We start from the raw sequence: 19880 nt of genomic DNA, 5'->3' as shown, positions 1-19880 counted from the left end.
ATCTAGTCTGACCTTGTGCCTAGCACAGGTCATAGGACTACCCTGGATTAATAGTCTTGGTAGAACTAAAGCATATCTTTCACAGAGATTAGGAAAAAATCAATTTTGATATTCTTTTCCTTCAGATTGAGTGTTCTAGCATTAGTCCAAATTGTCTGTATGTTTAATGGGTGTAATCACACCTGTCATGAAAATAAACATGCAGACATGTTACACTGAATCCCCATATCTGGAGTTATAAAGTGGGGTATTGTGTACACAAATGGATACTTGAGCCAACAAATGCTGGTTTGCACAGCTAAACTGTTTCAGAAAGCAATTAGAGAACCACAGTACTATAGGTTTACATGTGTACATGTAGCTATCGTCTCTTGTATTTTATACATTGAGTGCACACATACAAAATGGGAAATGACTGCCTAGGAAGGAGTACTGTGGAAAGGAATCTGGGGTTATAGTGGATCATGAGCTAAATATGAGACAACAGTGTAACTTATTGCAAAAGTAGTAAACATCGTTCTGGGATGTATTAGCAGGAGTGTTGTAAGCAAGATACAAGACATAATTCTTCCAATCTACTCCATATTGATAAGGCCTCAAGTGGAGTATTATGTCCAGTTCTGGGTACCGCCTTCAGGAAAGATGTGGATAAATTGGAGAAGGTCCAGAGAAGAGCACAAAAATGATTAAAGGTCTAGAAAACAAGACCTATGAGGAAAGATTTAAAAAAATGGGGTTTGTTTAGTCTGGAGAAGAAAAGACTGAGGAGGGACATGCTAACAGTTTTCAAGTACATAAAAGGTTTTTACAAGGAGGAGGATGAAAAATTGTTCTCCTTAACCTCCGAGGATAGGACAAGAAGCAATGGGCTTAAATTGCAGCAAGGGACGTTGAGGTTGGACATTAGGAAAAAATTCCTAACTGTCAGGGTAGTTTAGCACTCTAACAGATTGCCTAGGGAGGTTGTGGAATCTCTGTTGCTGAAGGTTTTAAGAACAGGTTAGAGAAACACCTGTCAGGGATGGTCTAGTTATTACTTAGCCCTTCACTGAGTGCAGGGGACTGGACTAGATGACCTATTGAGGTCCCTTCCAGTCCTGCACTTCTATGGGTTCCCTGTGTGTGTACCAATCCACATGGGTACTCAATATGTAAAACACATGGACTCCTCCAAACAATTAGAAGTGAGTGTGGGGGAGTAAGAACTGAATGATTTGGCCCATGGTTATTACAAGTCTTCCCTTAAACTAAACTCCGGGAAAACCTAAGAGCAAGAGTGTCCAACCTTGCCCTGCTGCAGGAGGAAAGGGAGATGGCATAAGGAGCCTCCCCAGCTTGTGCCCCTGAGTGTTGGCTGCAGGACTTTGACCCACCCAAGTTCAAAGACCCTACAAGGCTAGGCACTTAAATGGGATGAACTAATTGCCATGCTCCCCACCTCTACAACAGCTAGCTGAGCTGCCCGACACAGAAGGGAGTGCCTGGCAGCAGATTTCCAAAAGGTAGCAGAGTGGCCATGCCTCCCCTGAGCTCTGGGGAGCATGGTGCTTGCTGTTGGCACCTGGCTTCCTGGAGCTCCTACTGGGGCAGTGCGCATTGGGTTTGTCCTCTACCACGAGCTGCACTAAGTTTAAATGGCTCCAGGGTTTGTGATTCCCATGTATCTGGCCTTTTTTAAACCTACCGTGCCCACAGCCTCTACCATAATCATACAGATTTAATTGCACGAAACTAAGTCTCACCAGTAAAAATACAAATGCACACTTTGCACTCCCTAAAAGAGAGCATCAGTACAGAGCTGCGTGCAATGCTAATAACAAGCCCCTAAGGATCTTGTCCAATTCCATGTGTTGTTACTAACTCCAAACTCAGCCATGATTTAGGAAAGTTCACTGAGCCCTTCAGGCAAATCCAATTCATGCTTTCACATTAGAACTGTGACTTTGGACATCTTTGTGCTGGGGCCAGGTGAAACATGGCAGTTTCAGTTGGAATTCACACGGAGGTTTAGATCCATTCAAACCCAGAACAAAGTGAAATTCTGGTGGTACGAACACATGAGAATCACAGCATGAATGGGCTTTGCACAGTTCCAGTCTCACTACGGCACTAGGAGCACTCACCCAGCACCTTGGGAAGTTTTGTTCTACACTAGGAATAGTGAATTTCAGATTGTACAATTAAAGTGACACTTTATATGCATTTCTTCAGTAACCTGTTAGCCTTAAGCACACTACATATGGTTCAGTACACACCAATAGATATCATATAGAAGAATTTAGTCTGAGGTAGCTTTTGTTCTGAGTTTGAAATAAAAGTGGACCCTTGTATATCAGATTCACTGCATGCAGTTGGAAATTTACCGTAGTGTTTCCATTCTAACTATCGGGAATGCCAGAAACACCGGGCTAAAGTCAAACACCGGAGCATGGGAAATAAATGTTGTGTTTTGTAACATGGTGTCCGCAGTAACTAGATAACTGTTAGAGCTGGGCAGGAAACATTTTTTCCTTCCCAAGAGAGTCTTCAAGCTTTCAGAAAATTTTCCTGGCCCCAGATCTACCAAAATCTTGAAAATGTTTGCAAACAATAATCCAAGAGAAATTTCAAATCATGTTGTTTGAAATGTTTTGTTTTGAGTTTGAGCTTTGCTTTTTTTTTTTTTTTTTTTTTTTGGTATAGATTAATTGAAATTTTGAAACACCCCAAAATTTTCATTTAAAAATGTTGAAATGGAATGGCTCTATTTCAAAACATTTTTCTTCAAAATGGCCCTTTTCCTACAAATAGTTTTGTTTTCAGTGTATTGTCATTTTCTGACCAAACGTTTCATTGGAAAATTCCCAACCAGCTGTAGTGACTACAGCAAATTAGAGGTCCTTCCTGTTTGTCCATAGGCACCTTTGCTCTAAATGTAAGGTCCATAAATTCAGTAGTGCTAACCTCTCTGCATAGAGACCCAGAATGTGAGTGAGCCCGGCACGACCACCAGAGTGCATAAGGACTCTTTCCTTCTGCTCCTTCCGGTGTGGGAATGGAGCCAAAATCCATCTGCATAGGTCAACATACAAGGGGAGCATTGTGCACCAGCTCAGTGGTTGATGCAAAGTGCCCACCTTAGAACAGTACTAGGGAGGTCATGCCTCAGATAGATACCGATCTCTCCAGTGCTGCTTCCGGGCCACTGTGTCTCTGCAGTGCCCCCTAAACCAGGCTTGTGACTAAATGCCAGCCTGGCTCAGTTTAGGCTTATCTTGACATACATTCTAGAAATGGCAACAAACTCAGGAGCATATGGTAATGTGCTTAATACAATAGCAGCCTTCACCGGACGCTGCTGTTTTCTGTTGCTGGCAACGTGGGCTGTTTTCCTTTTCGACTTTCTCTATCTCCTCTAGCACAGAAGCCAGCTGCTAGTGCAGCCTTGGCACATGGCATGACCCAGATGCCAGTCTCTAAGATAAAACTTTCCAGCAGTGGTGTATGGATGGAAGCCCTGGACTCCCTTCTGACTGTGTTGGCAGATCTGCCTGTGGCTTCATGCCTTGTTCTTCTTGATGTTATTTTCCTTGAATTGTGAGAAATCTTGTACCTGTTATATCTGTTAACTAAATATATCGATGCATAATTAAATCCCCCTTATTCCAAACAGCTCCTGCCTGCATGCTTATGTAGGGTTTTTTTTGCTATATTCATCTTCATCATTTGTTTTGAAGCTGCCAGTGTGTCTCTCCATTTGCACAAACATTTGATTCATAATTAATGGTTACACTAGGAAGTCATGCTTTTTTCCAGCATGTTTGTGTACATTACTTGGTGAAGTGTCCTTCCTTTGTGATTTTTCCCATATTGTAGCTAAAAACTTTCAAATTATATATATATAAAGAACTGAGTTGATGAGGCAGAAGTAATAGTCACCTACCATTTTGGTTTATGGTATAGTTGAGTCAAGGTCTTGAGTGGTAGGGTTGTTTGTTTCAGTGTTAACCCATTGTCATGCTTTTTGAACAGCTCAGTAACAAAGTCCCCGACAGAGAAACTGCAGACCGGAGACCGTACAGCTATCTGAATGAACTAGGTCAGTAATTTTAAACAATTTAATGATTTAAGTAGAATTTAGACCAATTCCAAGTCCAGTTCAGTCATCCATAAAGGTACTAACAATAAAATAATATTGGCATTGTCCTTATTTCGCTAAAAGAATTACTAGTGGTGAAAGATTTAGACTTGACAGTAGTTTTCTTTACCACAAACCACACCTAGCAGAAACCTGAGTGGACGACCTGGCTTTCTGGTTTGGTCTGTTGAACCACATTGATCTATTCCATGCATGGGATGTCTTTTTGGAATTGACTTAGAACAGTGAAACTCATTCAAGTTAAGATTTCTGACCCTCTTTCCTGCTTAACTGATATAAATTAGTAAATAAGTTGAGAACCCTATAAGCCTTACTCATCAAAATTCCCTTTGAAGCCTGTAGCTGGAAAGGAGGGGTGGGGTAGGAGCTACTACATCCCAGTTAATCCTCCACTGGCCAGTTTTAGATCTGCTTGGCACCACCAGTGTGGTACAAAGCAACCCAACTGTAACAGTGAATCAGGCCCAGTGTTCCTTTCCATTCCCCAGCATGAGTTCTGACACGGTTTGAGCAGCTGGTACCTCCAAGAAGGTAAAATGCCATGTTTTGTATATTGCTCAAAAGCTATCCTGTCTGAGCACCTGAAATGAAGCTCGTCAATGGCAGAACGCATTTGCTGAAAATAAAGTGTGCAGAAAGGCTAGTGGTAAGCAGAATTATGTGAGATCTCACAACACACTAGGCAGAGGAACGAATGTGAAATACCATTGGGCCTTACGCTTGTCACTATTTCCTTGGTTAGACAGTGCGTCACTGGCACTGAGGATAGCAGTGCCTATGCCCATAGACCAAGTGTCATTTTCAATTCCTGCTTCAGGAAAATCACAAATCTGTAGGATTTCAGTGCAAAGCTTTCTGCGTCACCAGCCATTGATGTGCTCATCTGCATGGTAATTCATAGAGCTGCTGCTGCTATCCTGATGTGTGTTTGGAGATTGAGGGGAAGGCATATAAATTCTGCCCAAATGAAGTTTGTCTTCATCTTAGTTTTTCCTCTACCACTTTATCACTCCTTTACTTGCAAACACTATTTTCATTTGCTTGTGGCCTCTTGCATCTCCTGTGTACCAGACTTGGTTTGCACACCTGTGTGGTTTTTTTTTCTAGCAGAAGCATTTCTAGGTGCCTTTGGATACAAAAAGAGTGACATTCAATAATGATGAGCAGATTTGATCTCAAGGAAAAATAGATACAATTTCTTTCCATTCCACTTTGTAGCCCAGATGTCTTGTTTTAATCAGAATTTTCCAGAAAACGTTCAGTTTCACATAGATGCATAAAAAATGTGCATTTTTTTCTGAGTTTCAGCATGGAAATTGATGATCCCCCAGCCCCATTTTCAAAATGTTGAGGTTTTTGCTCCAAAACCTGGCCATTTTTGCATGAAAAATGAGCAGATTCTCATTTGAAAATGCTGCTGCTTTTGAGCAATAAACCTCTCAGAGTCGGCCCATCTTCTCAAATTCACATTGAACTGTGAAAACCTCGAATTCTGAGTCGCAAATATTTTTCACAGCCCTTCCAGGGAGTAGCATTTCAATGGAACTTCTCCCGATAGGGCTGAATGCTGGATCCTGATCCCAAAACCATACACTGGGCAAAAGATGGTGGCAGAGGGTTGTTCCTTTATTGTATCCCCGCAGAGCACCAGAAACAGTAGGCGTGTAGGTTAGGTGGAAATGGGGAAGACAAATCCATGGATGCTCAGTGGTAGACCAACCACCATGGATGGGAAACTCTTATCGTCCTCCGTTGCTTCTCTGGCTCCTTCGTCAGCCATCTCACTTGTTTTCTCTTGCTGAGACAATAGTGCTGAGGGAGGTGCTTTTCCGACCTACCAGACCAAAGGATCAGCTCCCAAGGCTCCTACAATCAGCTTAGAAATTGCAACTATTATAAACACAAATTCCAGAAAATAAGATTAAATCTGAGAATCCCTCTTTGGAGACTAACTCCGAAATATCCAGATGTTAAGCCCTACGAATTCAGAAAGAATTTTCCAGTTCTACATTCGTGCTTGGACCTGAGACCTTGAAACTGGTTACTGCACAGGCATAGTAACTACTTATATATATGTGTGTGTGTATATATCTTTAGCTCTGGAAGGACCTAGGGGGTGCATTTTGGACATGCTAGAAGGCTTTTCCTGTGCAGTATTCCCCCGCCATTCCGGCGCATAGCTAATAAAGGTAACTGCATGTGTAGATGACAAAACAGAACCTTAGGTAACCTTTTCTCCTTCTCCCTATCATCCTAAGGGGACCTATGCAGTAAATCTTAGATATTTGTGGTTTCTACAGTTAAGATTGTTCCAGCAGGCTGGACGTGTTTTTACACCTTTGGGAAACATCTTTCCTTTTGATTGCTCACAATTGCCAGTTTACAACATCTGTCTGTGCTGGGTTATGGGTCATTCCCTTTTTTTCTTAGTGGAAAAGAGAGAGAGAAATGCTGTCTGGGAGCCATGTTTCAAGTTTCCCATCTAAAGGACTGATCGTAATTGGGGCAGGGAGGAATGGGCAAAGGAATGGTGCCATCTTTCAGATGCATGCCCTTTAATCATGGTCCAGTAATGACGAAAATCGAGGTGAGAGATCACTGTGGGAAGGACTAGTGACAGCTTATCCATTGGTGGCTGAATATGGGAACGGAACTGTGTAAGAATGGTTGAGCACATGGGCGCGGACTATTACCAACCCACTGCATTAACAAACTCTCTACATTTATAACTAAGGGTTCAGTCCAACTCCCAATGTGAGTCTGTCCGTTGAGTTTAATGGGAGCTGTTTTGGACCCAATAGAAGGAAAGCAGCTCAGGAACAAGTGAGTCATCCATATGCAGTGCTGTCAATGGGGTTGTATGGAATTTGGCCCAGCATCCTTGCAACTTCCTTAGTGCACGCTAATGCCTTTTAGACTTGTAGATCCAAGAAGCAGAATCAAAGTGCAATAAGAGCTTTAAGTAGCATAGAATGGGCCAAATTCACCCAGTTGCATCAGCATATTCTTTACTTGTTTTACTGAGTAGTCATTTTTCATCCCTTTGATTCCTGCTGGAAAGTGAACTCACTAGAGAAGGAATGGCAGGCTTTGGTAGGGACCAGGTTTTTAATTGAGTCCACAGTATTCACATGTTCAGTTGTTTTGGAATATGTGGAAGGGCTACTTGGATCTCAGTCAAATCTCCATCAGACTTTATCATCATAACTGGCTCATTTCCCTCCTGGATTCTAAACTGGTTGGTCAGAGCTGGTGCACAGAGGTAATCGTATCTGTTTACAGGGATTGGAGGAACCTTGATGGTGACAGGCACACTTCAGACAGATAAACCCCAGTACACAACTTATTGTCATAGATGAGCTGCAGAGAGATCAGTATTTGAGCCATAGACTTTGATTTGGGGTTTATTACTTGCCTGCATTACCTGCATGAAACCTATTCCTGTCAGCTTCAGGGAGTGGCTTGTCTGTGTTTTTTCTCTTCCCTGCCTCCCATTCCAGGAATGTACTGCTTGTTTGTCTGGCTGTAGAATATTCTGGGTCATGTTATTCTGGAGTGGGTGACACCCTACAATAACAGGCTAGTATGTATGCACCATGGAGAAAAAATATTAGTAAAGTGTACAGATTTTAGCCTCCAGAGCACATACTAAACACTTCCAAAGTCTCAAACCACTCAATACATTAAAAAAAACCACCACATCATTTTGCTAATTTAATCAAGTCTTGGAACAGGCTGTAAACAAGAATGGCTGATTCTGTCTGCCATGGGGCTTTTTATGATGCTGTCCCCAAATGCAGTGTCTGAGCACCTGGTTTGGGGTACATTTGCAACAACTAAGCAGCCATTACAAATACAGATATGCTTCAGTTGTTTGAGATAGGCCTGAGCCATAATGTTTAGATCCAAATGTGGTTCAAAATTTTCTCAGATGTCAGGGTCTTTGGGAGAATGCTTCAGTCCAGGATTTTGGTGTGGTCTGTAATAGAAGAGGCCAGTAGCATACTGTGGATTTAGACCCAGACCCAAACTTTCCCTAAATTCAGGGTCTCCAGAACTGGAATATTATGTATTTTCACATTTCTTCCTTTTCCAGCTAACAAAATAATAGAGCACACATCTCTCAGCAGCTCTGGGGCCCTGCAGGAGAATTTTGAGGAGTGTTGTAAACACCAGTATCAAAAGAGGGTTATGAAAGCCTGATGTAGCAGCAGGGCCGTTCTTACCCATACACAAAGCATGCAGCCACGTAGGGCACCAGGAAATTTGGGGCACCGTACTGCTCCAGCCCCTGCTCCGGCTCTTCCCCAGGCCCCCGTCCCAGCCCCACTCCCCTGAAGATTGCAGCCAGGCCCGATGCTGAACTCACTGTCGTGGTAAGTGGAGTGACCCGGCCCTAGCCTGCTCCACTCCCCTGGCTCCCAGACACACCGCCTGTGAGTGCTGGGGGGGCGGTTCCGTAGAATCATAGAATATCAGGGTTGGAAGGGACCTCAGGAGGTCATCTAGTCCAACCCCCTGCTCAAAGCAGGACCAATCCCCAATTAAATCATCCCAGCCAGAGCTTTGTCAAGCCTGACCTTAAAAACTTCTAAGGAAGGAGATTCTACCACCTCCCTAGGTAATGCATTCCAGTGTTTCACCACCCTCCTAGTGAAAAAGTTTTTCCTAATATCCAACCTAAACCTCCCACACTGCAACTTGAGACCATTACTCCTTGTCCTGTCCTCTTCTACCACTGAGAATAGTCTAGAACCATCCTCTTTGGAACCACCTCTCAGGTAGTTGAAAGCAGCTATCAAATCCCCCCTCATTCTTCTCTTCTGCAGACTAAACAATCCCAGTTCCCTCAGCCTCTCCTCATAAGTCATGTGTTCCAGACCCCTAATCATTTTTGTTGCCCTTCGCTGGACTCTCTCCAATTTATCCACATCCTTCTTGTAGTGTGGGGCCCAAAACTGGACACAATACTCCAGATGAGGCCTCACCAATGTCGAATAGAGGGGAACGATCACGTCCCTCGATCTGCTGGCTATGCCCCTACTTATACATCCCAAAATGCCATTGGCCTTCTTGGCAACAAGGGCACACTGTTGACTCATATCCAGCTTCTCGTCCACTGTCACCCCTAGGACCTTTTCCGCAGAACTGCTGCCTAGCCATTCGGTCCCTAGTCTGTAACGGTGCATTGGATTCTTCCGTCCTAAGTGCAGGACCCTGCACTTATCCTTGTTGAACCTTATCAGATTTCTTTTGGCCCAATCCTCCAATTTGTCTAGGTCCCTCTGTATCCTATCCCTACCTGCCACCGTATCTACCACTCCTCCTAGTTTAGTATCATCCGCAAATTTGCTGAGAGTGCAATCCACACCATCCTCCAGACCATTTATGAAGATATTGAACAAAACCGGCCCCAGGACCGACCCTTGGGGCACTCCACTTGGTACCGGCTGCCAACTAGACATGGAGCCATTGATCACTACCCGTTGAGCCCGACAATCTAGCCAACTTTATACCCACCTTATAGTGCATTCATCCAGCCCATACTTCTTTAACTTGCTCACAAGAAAATTCCCCCCTCCCCCCAAGCCTGGGAGCCAGGGGAGCGGAGCAGGCTGGGGTGAGGTCACTCCACTTCCCCCAGCTCCCTCCCGAGGAGGCCTGGGGCCAGCCCCTCCTCCCCCCACTCCCCTTCCATGGAGGCCGGGGGGGGCTGCATAGGGCACCAAAATAGGTAGGGACGGCCCTGTGTAGCAGAGAGAAAGTGGGTGTGGGGGGATCTTGCTCATAGGGTTTTGGAAATTAGGTTGAATTGTGTTGATGTTACTCCTGTTAGTTTTCCGTTCATCTCTTTCAAATCTTGAGTCCAGATCGCTCCAACAAAAGAAACATTTCTGAAATATACTATGTGTATGGAACATACATATATGGAATACACATATGTATATGTATACATATACATGGGGATCAGTCAACCAGGGCTCCCTGGCTCAGTGGAAGGTGAGTTGATCATTATTTTGGTCCGTCTGGTATGCTGTTCAAAATAAAACTAGCAATTATATTGTCTTTGGCAGCTGCCTTACCACAGGGCACATACCAGTATGTGTTTAAAACATTAGTCGTCATAGTTTTCTGTCACTTTTACCCAACATTTAGTGAACATGTGATATGTTCTGTTCTGGGCTCCGTGTGCTCTCTGTTCCTCTTCTCCGGCCTGGTTTGGTTTCTGTGTTTAGCTTATTAGGCATTAGAAAAGAGGGGAAAAGTCATGAAAATTACACTGGGAGGTTCTTTGAAAGGTCACATTTTTGATTTTGGAGGATAAGGAAATGACTGACATTGCATTAGGTAACAGAGACCTAACTTAAACTGCTGCAGTCCGAGGGTTAGTGTTTCACTAGGCAGACATCAGCCTTCCTCATGCCCATGCTGCATGCTGTATTCTTTCCTTTCACTCAGCTGCATTATGCTTACCAAGCCTGCTAATTCCTGGCCTTTCCATTTTAACTGTCCAACGATACACAAATACACACTCACAGAAAACTTGGTAAGCAAGGAGAATCTCCAGAAGGTTCTTTCTGTTTACAAACTGGGCTTTACGGGCACAATTCTGCAAACCCTCATTCTAGCAAGTCATCCTTACATGAGTAGCCCCAGGGAGTTCAGTGGGACTTGTGCAGGTATGGTCCATTCATCTGGGTAGGGACTTTTTGCATGGTTAAGAGGTTACAAGTCTGAGTCCTGTGCATTCAGAAAAGCTTGGTCAAACAAATAGTTAAAACCAATAGGTGAGGTGACTGTTAGAGACGGGCCCAGGCTGGATTTGGATGGGAACATTTGGGACGATCGGGGCGTCTGGATCATGAGCTTTGGCTCAGCCTCGTCTCTCCTTTTAATGAGAAATAGACAAATCTTAAATATAAAGGATATTTGCAAAGTTATGCAGCAAAATATTGACCTACCTGGTAACCTGGAAAGTAATTGGATAAGGCAGATCTCATTATTCCTATATTACCATAAGTGTGCGTGATGGTTTGCAGACAAATAAAAGCTGAGGTCCCTGCTCCAAGCAGCTCACAAACTAAAGGCCAAATTCAGCTCTCAGTTGGAGTGACTCAGGAGTTATGTGTATTGCCAATGTCAATGGTACAAGTTACACTGAAGTTACACCAATGGAATTGAGATCAGAATCTGGCCCTCATGAAGAGTTACCGAGGGATTTCACAAAACTGGGTGACTGGACAAGAAAGTGGCAGATGAAATTCAGTGTTGGTAAATGCAAAGTAATGAACATTGGAAAACATAATCCCAACTATACATACAAAATGGTGGGGTCTAAATTAGCTGTTACCACTCAAAAAAGATTTTGGAGTTACTGTAGATAGTTCTCTGAAAACATCTGCTCATTGTGCAGCAGCAGTCAAAAAAGCGAACAGGATGTTGGGAATCGTTAGGAAAGAGATAGCTAATAAGACAGAAAATATCATAATGCTGCTATGTAAGTCCATGGTATGCCCACACCTTGAATACTGTGTGCAGTTCTGGTCTCCCCATCTCAAAAAAGGTATATGAGAATTGGAAAAGTACAGAGAAGGGCAACAAAAAGTATTAGGCGTATGGAATAGCTTCCATACAAGGAGAGATTAAAAGGACTGGGACTGTTCAGCTTGGAAAAGAGATGGCTAAGGGGATGATGGAGGTCTATACATTCATGACTGGTAAAGAGAAAGTAAATAAGGATGTGTTATTTACTCCTTCACATAACACAAGAACCAGGGGTCAGCTGATTAAATTAATAGGCAGCAGGATTAAAACAAACATAAGGAAGTACTTCACACAATGCACAGTCAGTCTGTGGAACTCATGGCTAGGGGATGTTGTGAAGGCCAAAAGTATACCAGGGTTCAAAAAAGAATTAGATAAACTCGTGGAGGATAATTCCATCTGTGGCTGTTAGCTAAAATGGTCAGCATTGCAACTTCATGCTCTGGATGTCCCTAAACCTCTAATTGCCAGAAGCTGGGAGTGGATGACAAGGGATGGATCACTCGATAAATTGCCCGTTCCGTCTGAAGCCTCTGGCACTGGCCACTGTTGGAAGACATGATACTGGGCTAGGTGGGCCATTGGTCTGACCCAGTATGGCCATTCTTACGGTCTTAGCTAATCATCTATATCCTTAGTTTCTGAACTACCAAATTGCAGGAGTGTGTTAGTGGATCTAGACAACAGTCACCAATAGTTTATTCAGAAGTCTTCATCAGGATGTTGGTTTAGATCTTCATAGGTGTAATGAAGAGATTTCTGTATATATCTCATGAGGGCACCCAGCATAGATAAAACAATACTGTACATAGTGTGACAAAGCTCCTCCTCTGCCTTATTGGTGGGTCCTGCGCTTATTGGCAGATTTGTTTGCCTCCGAGATTCACAGGAGCCCTCAGTTTGGCCACTTTTGCTAGTGGCTCAAACCTGCCATTCACTCAGCTAACCTCATCACTGGCCAGTATGGGGAAAAGGAAGGAGAACAATCCCCACAGTCTCTGCTGGTCCACCTAGTGGGTCGGGGGACAGGCCAGGGACCTTCCCCTCTGGTGGGATCCACAGTCCAGGTCAACTCCTCCTGTATCCAATTGGGGGTATGGGGGGAACCCAGGCCGCGCTCTACTCCGGGTTCCAGCCCAGGGCCCTGTGGATCACAGCTGTCTACAGTGTTTCATATAACACCTGTGTGACAGCTACAACTCCCTGGGCTACTTCCCCATGGCATCCTCCCAACAACTTCTGTCTCCTCACCACAGGACCTTCCTCCTGATGCCAGATAGCGTTTGTACTCCTCAGACCTCCAGCAGCACATCCTCTCACTCTCAACTCCTTGCTCACCCCTCACTGACTGAAGTGAGGTCCTTTTTAAACCAGGTGCCCTGATTAGCCTGCCTTAATTGATTCTAGCAGCTTCTTAATTGGCTCCAGGTGTCCTAATTAGCCTGTCTGCCTTAATTGGTTCCAGCAAGTTCCTGATTGTTCTGGAACTGCCCGTTACCTTACCCAGGGAAAAGGGACCTGCTTAACCTGGGGCTAATATATCCGCCTTCTATCACTCTCCTGTAGCCATCTGGCCTGACCCTGTCACAATAGATTGTCTTCATGTTTCAGTGAACAGGAGTTATTGTTTCTTGGGGTAAATCTTGACCTGATAAGTCACTAAATCATGCCGTTCCTCTCTACAGACATCATTATCTGCTCATTAATCCCTAACATCTACTGGGATAGCGCCCTACAGCATCGCTCCAATTTTCTTCCATGCTTGTTTTTTCTCTAAATATGGTGGCTTTAATCAATATTTTCAAGCCATTGGCAGGGACTCGGTCATGTTCTGAGGATTCTGAGCCACCAAGCAAGGTTGTTCCTCTCTGCTCTGTTACTGCTTTTGTAGGTCGGGGACTCTTCACATGATACTACTGCATTACATAAGCAGTGTCCCTTCCTATGGTCCCCACCCATTGCTCATTGTAGGCTCAGACTGCTGCTGCTCCCTTTATACTGGGATAACCCACTCTACCTCACTAATCCTCAAGTGAGGTATCTGCCACCATCTCTATTCCATACAGGCCGAACTTCTTATCTCCATCCCAATTACTATTTCATTGTAATCAGGCTCCTTCTCCTTGCCCAACCCTGCACAATACACTCCCCACCATTTGTTCTCCATCCCCACTTCTGCAACTGTGCTGGCCAGGTAGCTCTGCTCCTCGTGGCTGATGCTCTGAATGTTGACTCTTTCTACAGTTAGTCTGGACACTATTAAGGGCTCAGTGTCCCCTTAAGGTAGTGCCCCACATTTGGGAATGCTGTGGAGTTGCACACTCCACTTCAGAGGTGACAGGCTTCCTGGCACACCACCAACCCCAGGGGAAGTGTGCCCACTTATATCTCCATTCATGCAAGCAGATGAGACTCTGGTACACACAAGGAGACACTGCATTGAGTGAGAAGGTGCCATTTTTACACAGGTTCTTTCCACTTCAGCTGCACTGGAACCAGTTCTCCATTGCACTTGGAGCCCCTTTCTGCAACTCTGGCAAAATAAAAGGGCCTTCAAGATGGCAAAAATAACCCCCAGGGAATACCCTATGTAAGAGGGCTCCCCCACTGGCCTAGAACTGCCAGAGCAGCCCTGTCCCGCTGCTCCCAGCTCCTGGAGGATATGCTGGCAGAGGATGGAGGGCGAGAAAGAGGCAGGCTGGGACAGGAAGGTGGTTCATAGCGGGCTCTGGGAAGCAAAGCTCCAGAATACAGGGAGCACTATGGTGGTGCAGAGCCACCTTTGCCCTGCCCCTCAAGCCCCCTTTCCTGTGCTCTGCTCAGGGATGGAGTAGTTGTGAATCAGGGCCAATGGTTTTTAACTTTGGACTGTCGGTAACCTAGGGGCAATGGTGACTTATTCAGTGAAAAACAAGGCTGCAGCCACCACCTCTGGCATGAAGGAGGAGCCGTGTGGATACTGCAGGTTGCTGCTGTGGGGTGGGTGGGTGAAAGATCGTTCTTGTTCCCTGCAGAGTCCAAGGACACTTCAGGATGAATAGTTAGGAGAATCCTTGAACATCTTATTCACAGGGCTTCTCTAACAACATAGCTTGGTTCCTTGATTGTGAATTTTAGAAGTTATAGCGATATGGTGCTATATCTGTAACCGAGTTTGCATTGGCTCTGCTAGACTGTAAGAAATGCCAGACGATGGAGTTAAGAAGAATTTAGGAGCTATTGTTGGTGTTCTCTTAAGCCTGATTGTTACCTGGGGTGATTTTAAGCAACACCAGTTGGTAAAATCAAATAGGATCCCCTCCCCAACAAGTAACTTGAGTGGCATGTTCTTATGGAATTTCATAAGTCAATTTCTTTGAAATTGGCAGCCCGCTGTAAATTGCTACACTTTCTGCCATCTGTGCAGCCACTTCAGGATAATCGTCTTGTCTGTTTATTAAATCATGTGCAGATTTTAAAGTGAAGTCAACATCTCTGAACCAAAGCTAGTGAATAGATAACTTTCAAATCCACAGATGAAACGTCCCCTAAAATTAACTGTCTTGCAATCTAAACTGGTCCATAATCTGAAACTTCTAGTGTTATGTTGGTTTGTTTGCGGTGTTTCGGTTTTGTGTTTTGCATACATCTAAACTAATTGCTTCACTAGTGAGCTTATCAGCAGGGTGTCTCCCTGCTCTCCTGAAGGATGGTCCGATGTGATGTGCTGATTCAGGAAAGCACTCCTATTCAGAGAAACTCTTAAGTATTAGCTTAACTTCAAGCATGTGCTTAAGTCCCGTTGAAGTCAAAGTGGGGCTCGAGCACCTGTTTAAAGCTAAGCCCGTGCCGAGGGTCCTTGATGCACAGAGGGGAAAGAGTATATGCTACGCATTAGTCAGAGCACTCCAGTTTACATAAATATTCATTTGTTTTCCATTATATATCATTTTTATGCAGGTGCTTGTGGGATGGATAGACGTCAGAACACATACATAATGGAAAAAAGCTTCAAAGGTATAGTATCGAATGCCTGCAGTAACCCTGGCAAGGAGTTTGGCAGGAGGGTTGTGGTAGAAGAGGTGAGATAGGAATCCTGAACACCTGAAAAATGGTTGCCTGTGAAAAGAAAGCAGCAGAATGATGAGGTATAAAATATACCTTAATGGCTCAGTGAGTGGCCCTCTTGACTCTGAGCCAGAGGTGTATGACCCTTAAATTATGGATGCAAGTCTTCACAAGGTCATAGGCTTAATAACTAGTGTAATACTTGAGGGGGTGCTGCACTGCTGTTGTCATTTGGATGAGTTGGTAAACCAAGATGTGTCTAGCTAGGTGGAAGTTAAAGGTCCCTAGCACAGTTGAAGACCCTAAGCCTGCATAACTACCAAGGCTTTGAGGAACAATTGCTGAACGTGTAATGGCTGCTGTGTATGCCTGCTAAGTCACTACGGTCACTTAACGTATTGCATGGTAAAGCTCTTTAGGAGACCTTTCAGTGTGCACAAAACTATTATAAAAACAAACTGCCTTCTATCAAAGCAGTGTGAGCTACCCAAAGAGAATGTATACAACAGGCATTTTAATCAGTTACTACAGCATTAAATAATTAAACAAACACTGAGCTGAATGCAACTTGGAACGGTGGAGCACACAGGACTTGCCTGAACACCGCTCAGACCCGAGCCCAGCTTCCTTTATATGTCAGAAACCCAGGGGCTGCTTTATTTCTAATTGACTTGGGTTATTCAGGTTTTGAAGGTGAGAATCCCACACATAATGAGCCCTGAGCCCACAAACCCTTCCTCAGACAAGACACCCATTGACTTCCATGAACCTTTGGGTCAGTGAGGACTGTAGGGTTGGTCCAGAAGGTGAAACAAGGGGGACTCAGTATCCCTCTAGAACAGGGGTCGGCAACCTTTTAGAAGTGGTGTGCCGAGTCTTCATTTATTCACTTTAATTTAAGGTTTTGCATGCCAATAATACATTTTAATGTTTTTAGAAGGTCTCTCGCGATAAGTCTATATATTATATAACTAAACTATTGTCGTCTGTAAACAAGGTTTTCAAAATGTTTAAGAAGCTTCATTTAAAATTAAATTAAAATGCTGATCTTACACCGCCGGCCCGCTCAGCCCGCTGCCAGCCTGGGCTCCGTTCATCTAGGTTGGCAGCGGGCTGAGCGGGGCCTGCGGCCGGGACCCTGGCTGGCAAGGGGCAGGCAGCCAGAACCCCAGACCGGCAGTGGGCTGAGTGGGGCCGGCGGCCGGGACCCCGGCTGGCAAGGGGCAGGCAGCCAGAACCCCAGACCAGCAGTGGGCTGAGCGGGGCTGGTGGCCGGGACCCCAGACCGGCAGGGGGCTGAGCAGCTCAGCCCGCTGCCGCTCAGCCCGCTGCCAGTCTGGGGTTCCGTCCGCTGGCTCCTGCCAGCCAGGGTCCCGGCTGCCGGCCCCGCTCAGCCCGCTGCCGGTCTGGAGTCCCGGCCCTGTCCACATAGAGTAGGTATCTACCTTCTCCCTGGTTCTAGCCATTCTCTTCCTCTCTCTGCACTGAGATGAGGGTGGGAGCGTGCTGAGAACAGGGCTGGGGGTGAAGGAGCAGGCTGGGGGTTGGGGTGCAGGGTCTGGCCAGGAGCTAGAATGAGGGAGGGGGCTCAGGGTTGGGGCAGGAGGTTTGGGGGTGGAGTGCTTACCTGGGCAGCTCCCATTTGGTGCGAGGAGTGCAGGTGGGAATGTGGGAGGGGTGTGTGTGCAGGAGCTCCTGTTTGGTGCTCAGGGTGGGAGTGGGGATGTGGGGGGTGTGTAAGGAGGGTGCAGGAGTCAGGGCAGGGGGCTCGGTATGTGGGGGGGGGGTGCCGTAGTCAGGGCTGGGGTTGTGGGGGGGGTGCAGGGGTGAAGGCAGAGGGCTGGGGGTGTGAGGGGGAGGTGCAGGGGTCAGGGCAGAGGGCTGGAGAGGATATGCCCTGATTCCACCCCCTTCCCCAAGGTCCCCGGAGCGGAGAGCGCACTGCAACTCCGCTTTTACCTCTCCCACTCTGTAGCAAGGGCCGTCAGCTGATCGGCCGCAGGGAGGGAGAGAAGGAGGGGCAGGAACCCTGCACGCTAGGGGAAGAGGCAGAGGGAGGGGGAAGCTTGCCTGCCCTGCAAGGAGAGAGTGGGGGGCGGAAAAGAGCGGGCCAGGCCAGGCAGGATTTTTAGTGGCACGCTGCTGTCTGCCCAGGTCCAGCGGACAGCAGCGTGCCATTAAAAATTGGCTTGCGTGCCGTGTTTGCCGACCCCTGCTCTAGAATATGCAGGTTTATGAGGCCAAAATCTCAGCTGGTGTTGACTTCAATGGAGCCACCTCAGTTTGCACCATCTGAGAATTTGGCCCTGTGTGTTGATTTGGGGAACTAAATATTTGACAGTCTCCTTCAATAAGATACTTGGCAAGCTTACTTGTACAAGTTGTCCTTACATGAAACCAAATGGGACTGCCTATGTGAGTAAGGGTTGCAGGATCTGGCCCTTTTTAATTAAATTGAGGGAAGATGGCCCATGAGTATGAAACATATATATGGCAATGACCAGCCCTTAGAGGTATATTACTAGCCCTCAGCCAGGCCTAGAAAATGAAAATATTTTTTGCTCATAAAAATAACTAATATAATATGTAGGAAAAGATTGGTTTATCCCATTGCCTTAAATGAGAGTACTTAGTACAGCTTCAAGGAAACTCACTGTACATGAACTGTCAAAATATTAAGAGAAAAGAAGTTAGTTTTCCATGTTTTTCCTTGTTCCATTGACTGGTAGTGCTTCCAGTGATGTGACTGATATTTCTGTTCAGTAAAAGCCCCTTTATCTTCCAATGAAAGAAAATCTACTGTGCAATTAATTACTCACAGTTTCATCAAAGAAACTATCAGTACAAAAGTAGATTAAAATCACCATTTATTTTTACAAAGTGAAAATAATGATATAAACACACAGTCTGAATTCACACCCACACACCTCATAATTAGGCTGAAGAAGAGTTGTGTGTAAGGTCAAAAGCTTGTCCCTTTCACCAGCAGAAGTTGGCCCAATAAAAGTTATTACCTCACCCATCTTGTCTCTATAATTAAGCTTGGCAGAATTCAAATTTTTATTGTTTTATAATTTCAACGGATAATATTGATGTTTATTTTTAAGCTTTTTTTCTGGTGTTGATTTCATTTTTCACAATTATGGGGGATTAGGCAATACAGTGACCGTAGACACTGATATTCAAAAAGTTAAAAATTTAGAACCCTTAAGGCACAAAGTGTCAGTGTCACATGTCAAAATATACCAAGTAAATATCCTTAAATCAAACTCTAATAAGCTCTCAAGCGGCATTCATCTTATTTGCCGAGCTTCAGATTTTGATGATCATTGATGAAAATATGTGTGTATGGTGAAATCAACGTTTACCGATAAAAATCAAATCCTTCCAAGCCTAGCCATAATATAGAGAGAGAGCTACGTAGATATGACTACATATGTGAAGATAAAGAAGCACAGCCACAGTGGGCTATGGAAGTTACATATTTCATTACATATTTAGAATTTTAGCCTTTTTCTTTACATGGTTAGTTCACTTTGCTTGTTGCTGTTCAAAATTCACACCTGCAAGTGGTCCAGTCCACTAAGAATTCCGTTACTTCTCTTGGCAGTAAAGGTCTTCATCAGTTGTTCGATCACTATATATTGCAGCTGACTGCAATAAGCAATGAGACAGGGCTGGATTTTCGAAGGAACTTAGGTGCCTGCAGATGCAGATAGGCAGCTGGTGGGATTTTCAAAAGGGGCTGTGATGGGATGTCAAAAGAACAGCACCCTGGGCCACAGCTGCACTCAGTGGGCTGAGCTCAGTAGGTGTGAGTGGAATTCTGCCCATTGACACCAGCAAGGCAGGTGGGGTTGCACAGGAGTGTCCGGTTTTATGGTTTGCGGGCAGTCACTCTTTGTAGGTTAGCCTCAGCACTGTACAGCACATAGGGAGCTGGGTCACAGACATCTACCTGGTCATGAGGGTTTCCCCAGAACACTATCAGTAATTTGTATTGGGTTAATGTGATCTGTGCATCAGGTATTCAGAGTAACAGGCTTTCTGCAGCGAACAGGCATTTAAACGACCGCCTACTGAGAATGCGGTCTGGTTACTGGGGTGCTGGGCCCCTGGGGGGAGGGGGGGGTGAGAAAGCGGGAGGGGA

General features: G+C 45.1%; 1 protein-coding gene across 1 annotated transcript in view; it reads left to right on the top strand.

Moving 5' to 3' along the window:
• MEGF11 (multiple EGF like domains 11) overlaps positions 1–19880 on the top strand; it is a 261478-nt gene that overhangs the window by 230928 nt on the left and 10670 nt on the right. Inside the window, exon 18 of the mRNA XM_077828321.1 lies at positions 15623–15679. Coding sequence (XP_077684447.1) covers positions 15623–15679 — 57 coding nt within the window. The remainder of the gene's footprint in view (positions 1–15622; positions 15680–19880) is intronic.

Source organism: Eretmochelys imbricata, chromosome 10 (assembly GCF_965152235.1).
Source record: "Eretmochelys imbricata isolate rEreImb1 chromosome 10, rEreImb1.hap1, whole genome shotgun sequence".
Lineage (NCBI taxonomy): Eukaryota > Metazoa > Chordata > Testudines > Cheloniidae > Eretmochelys > Eretmochelys imbricata.
Note: the sequence above shows the minus strand (reverse complement) of the source record. Positions and strands in the feature narration are given on the sequence as shown.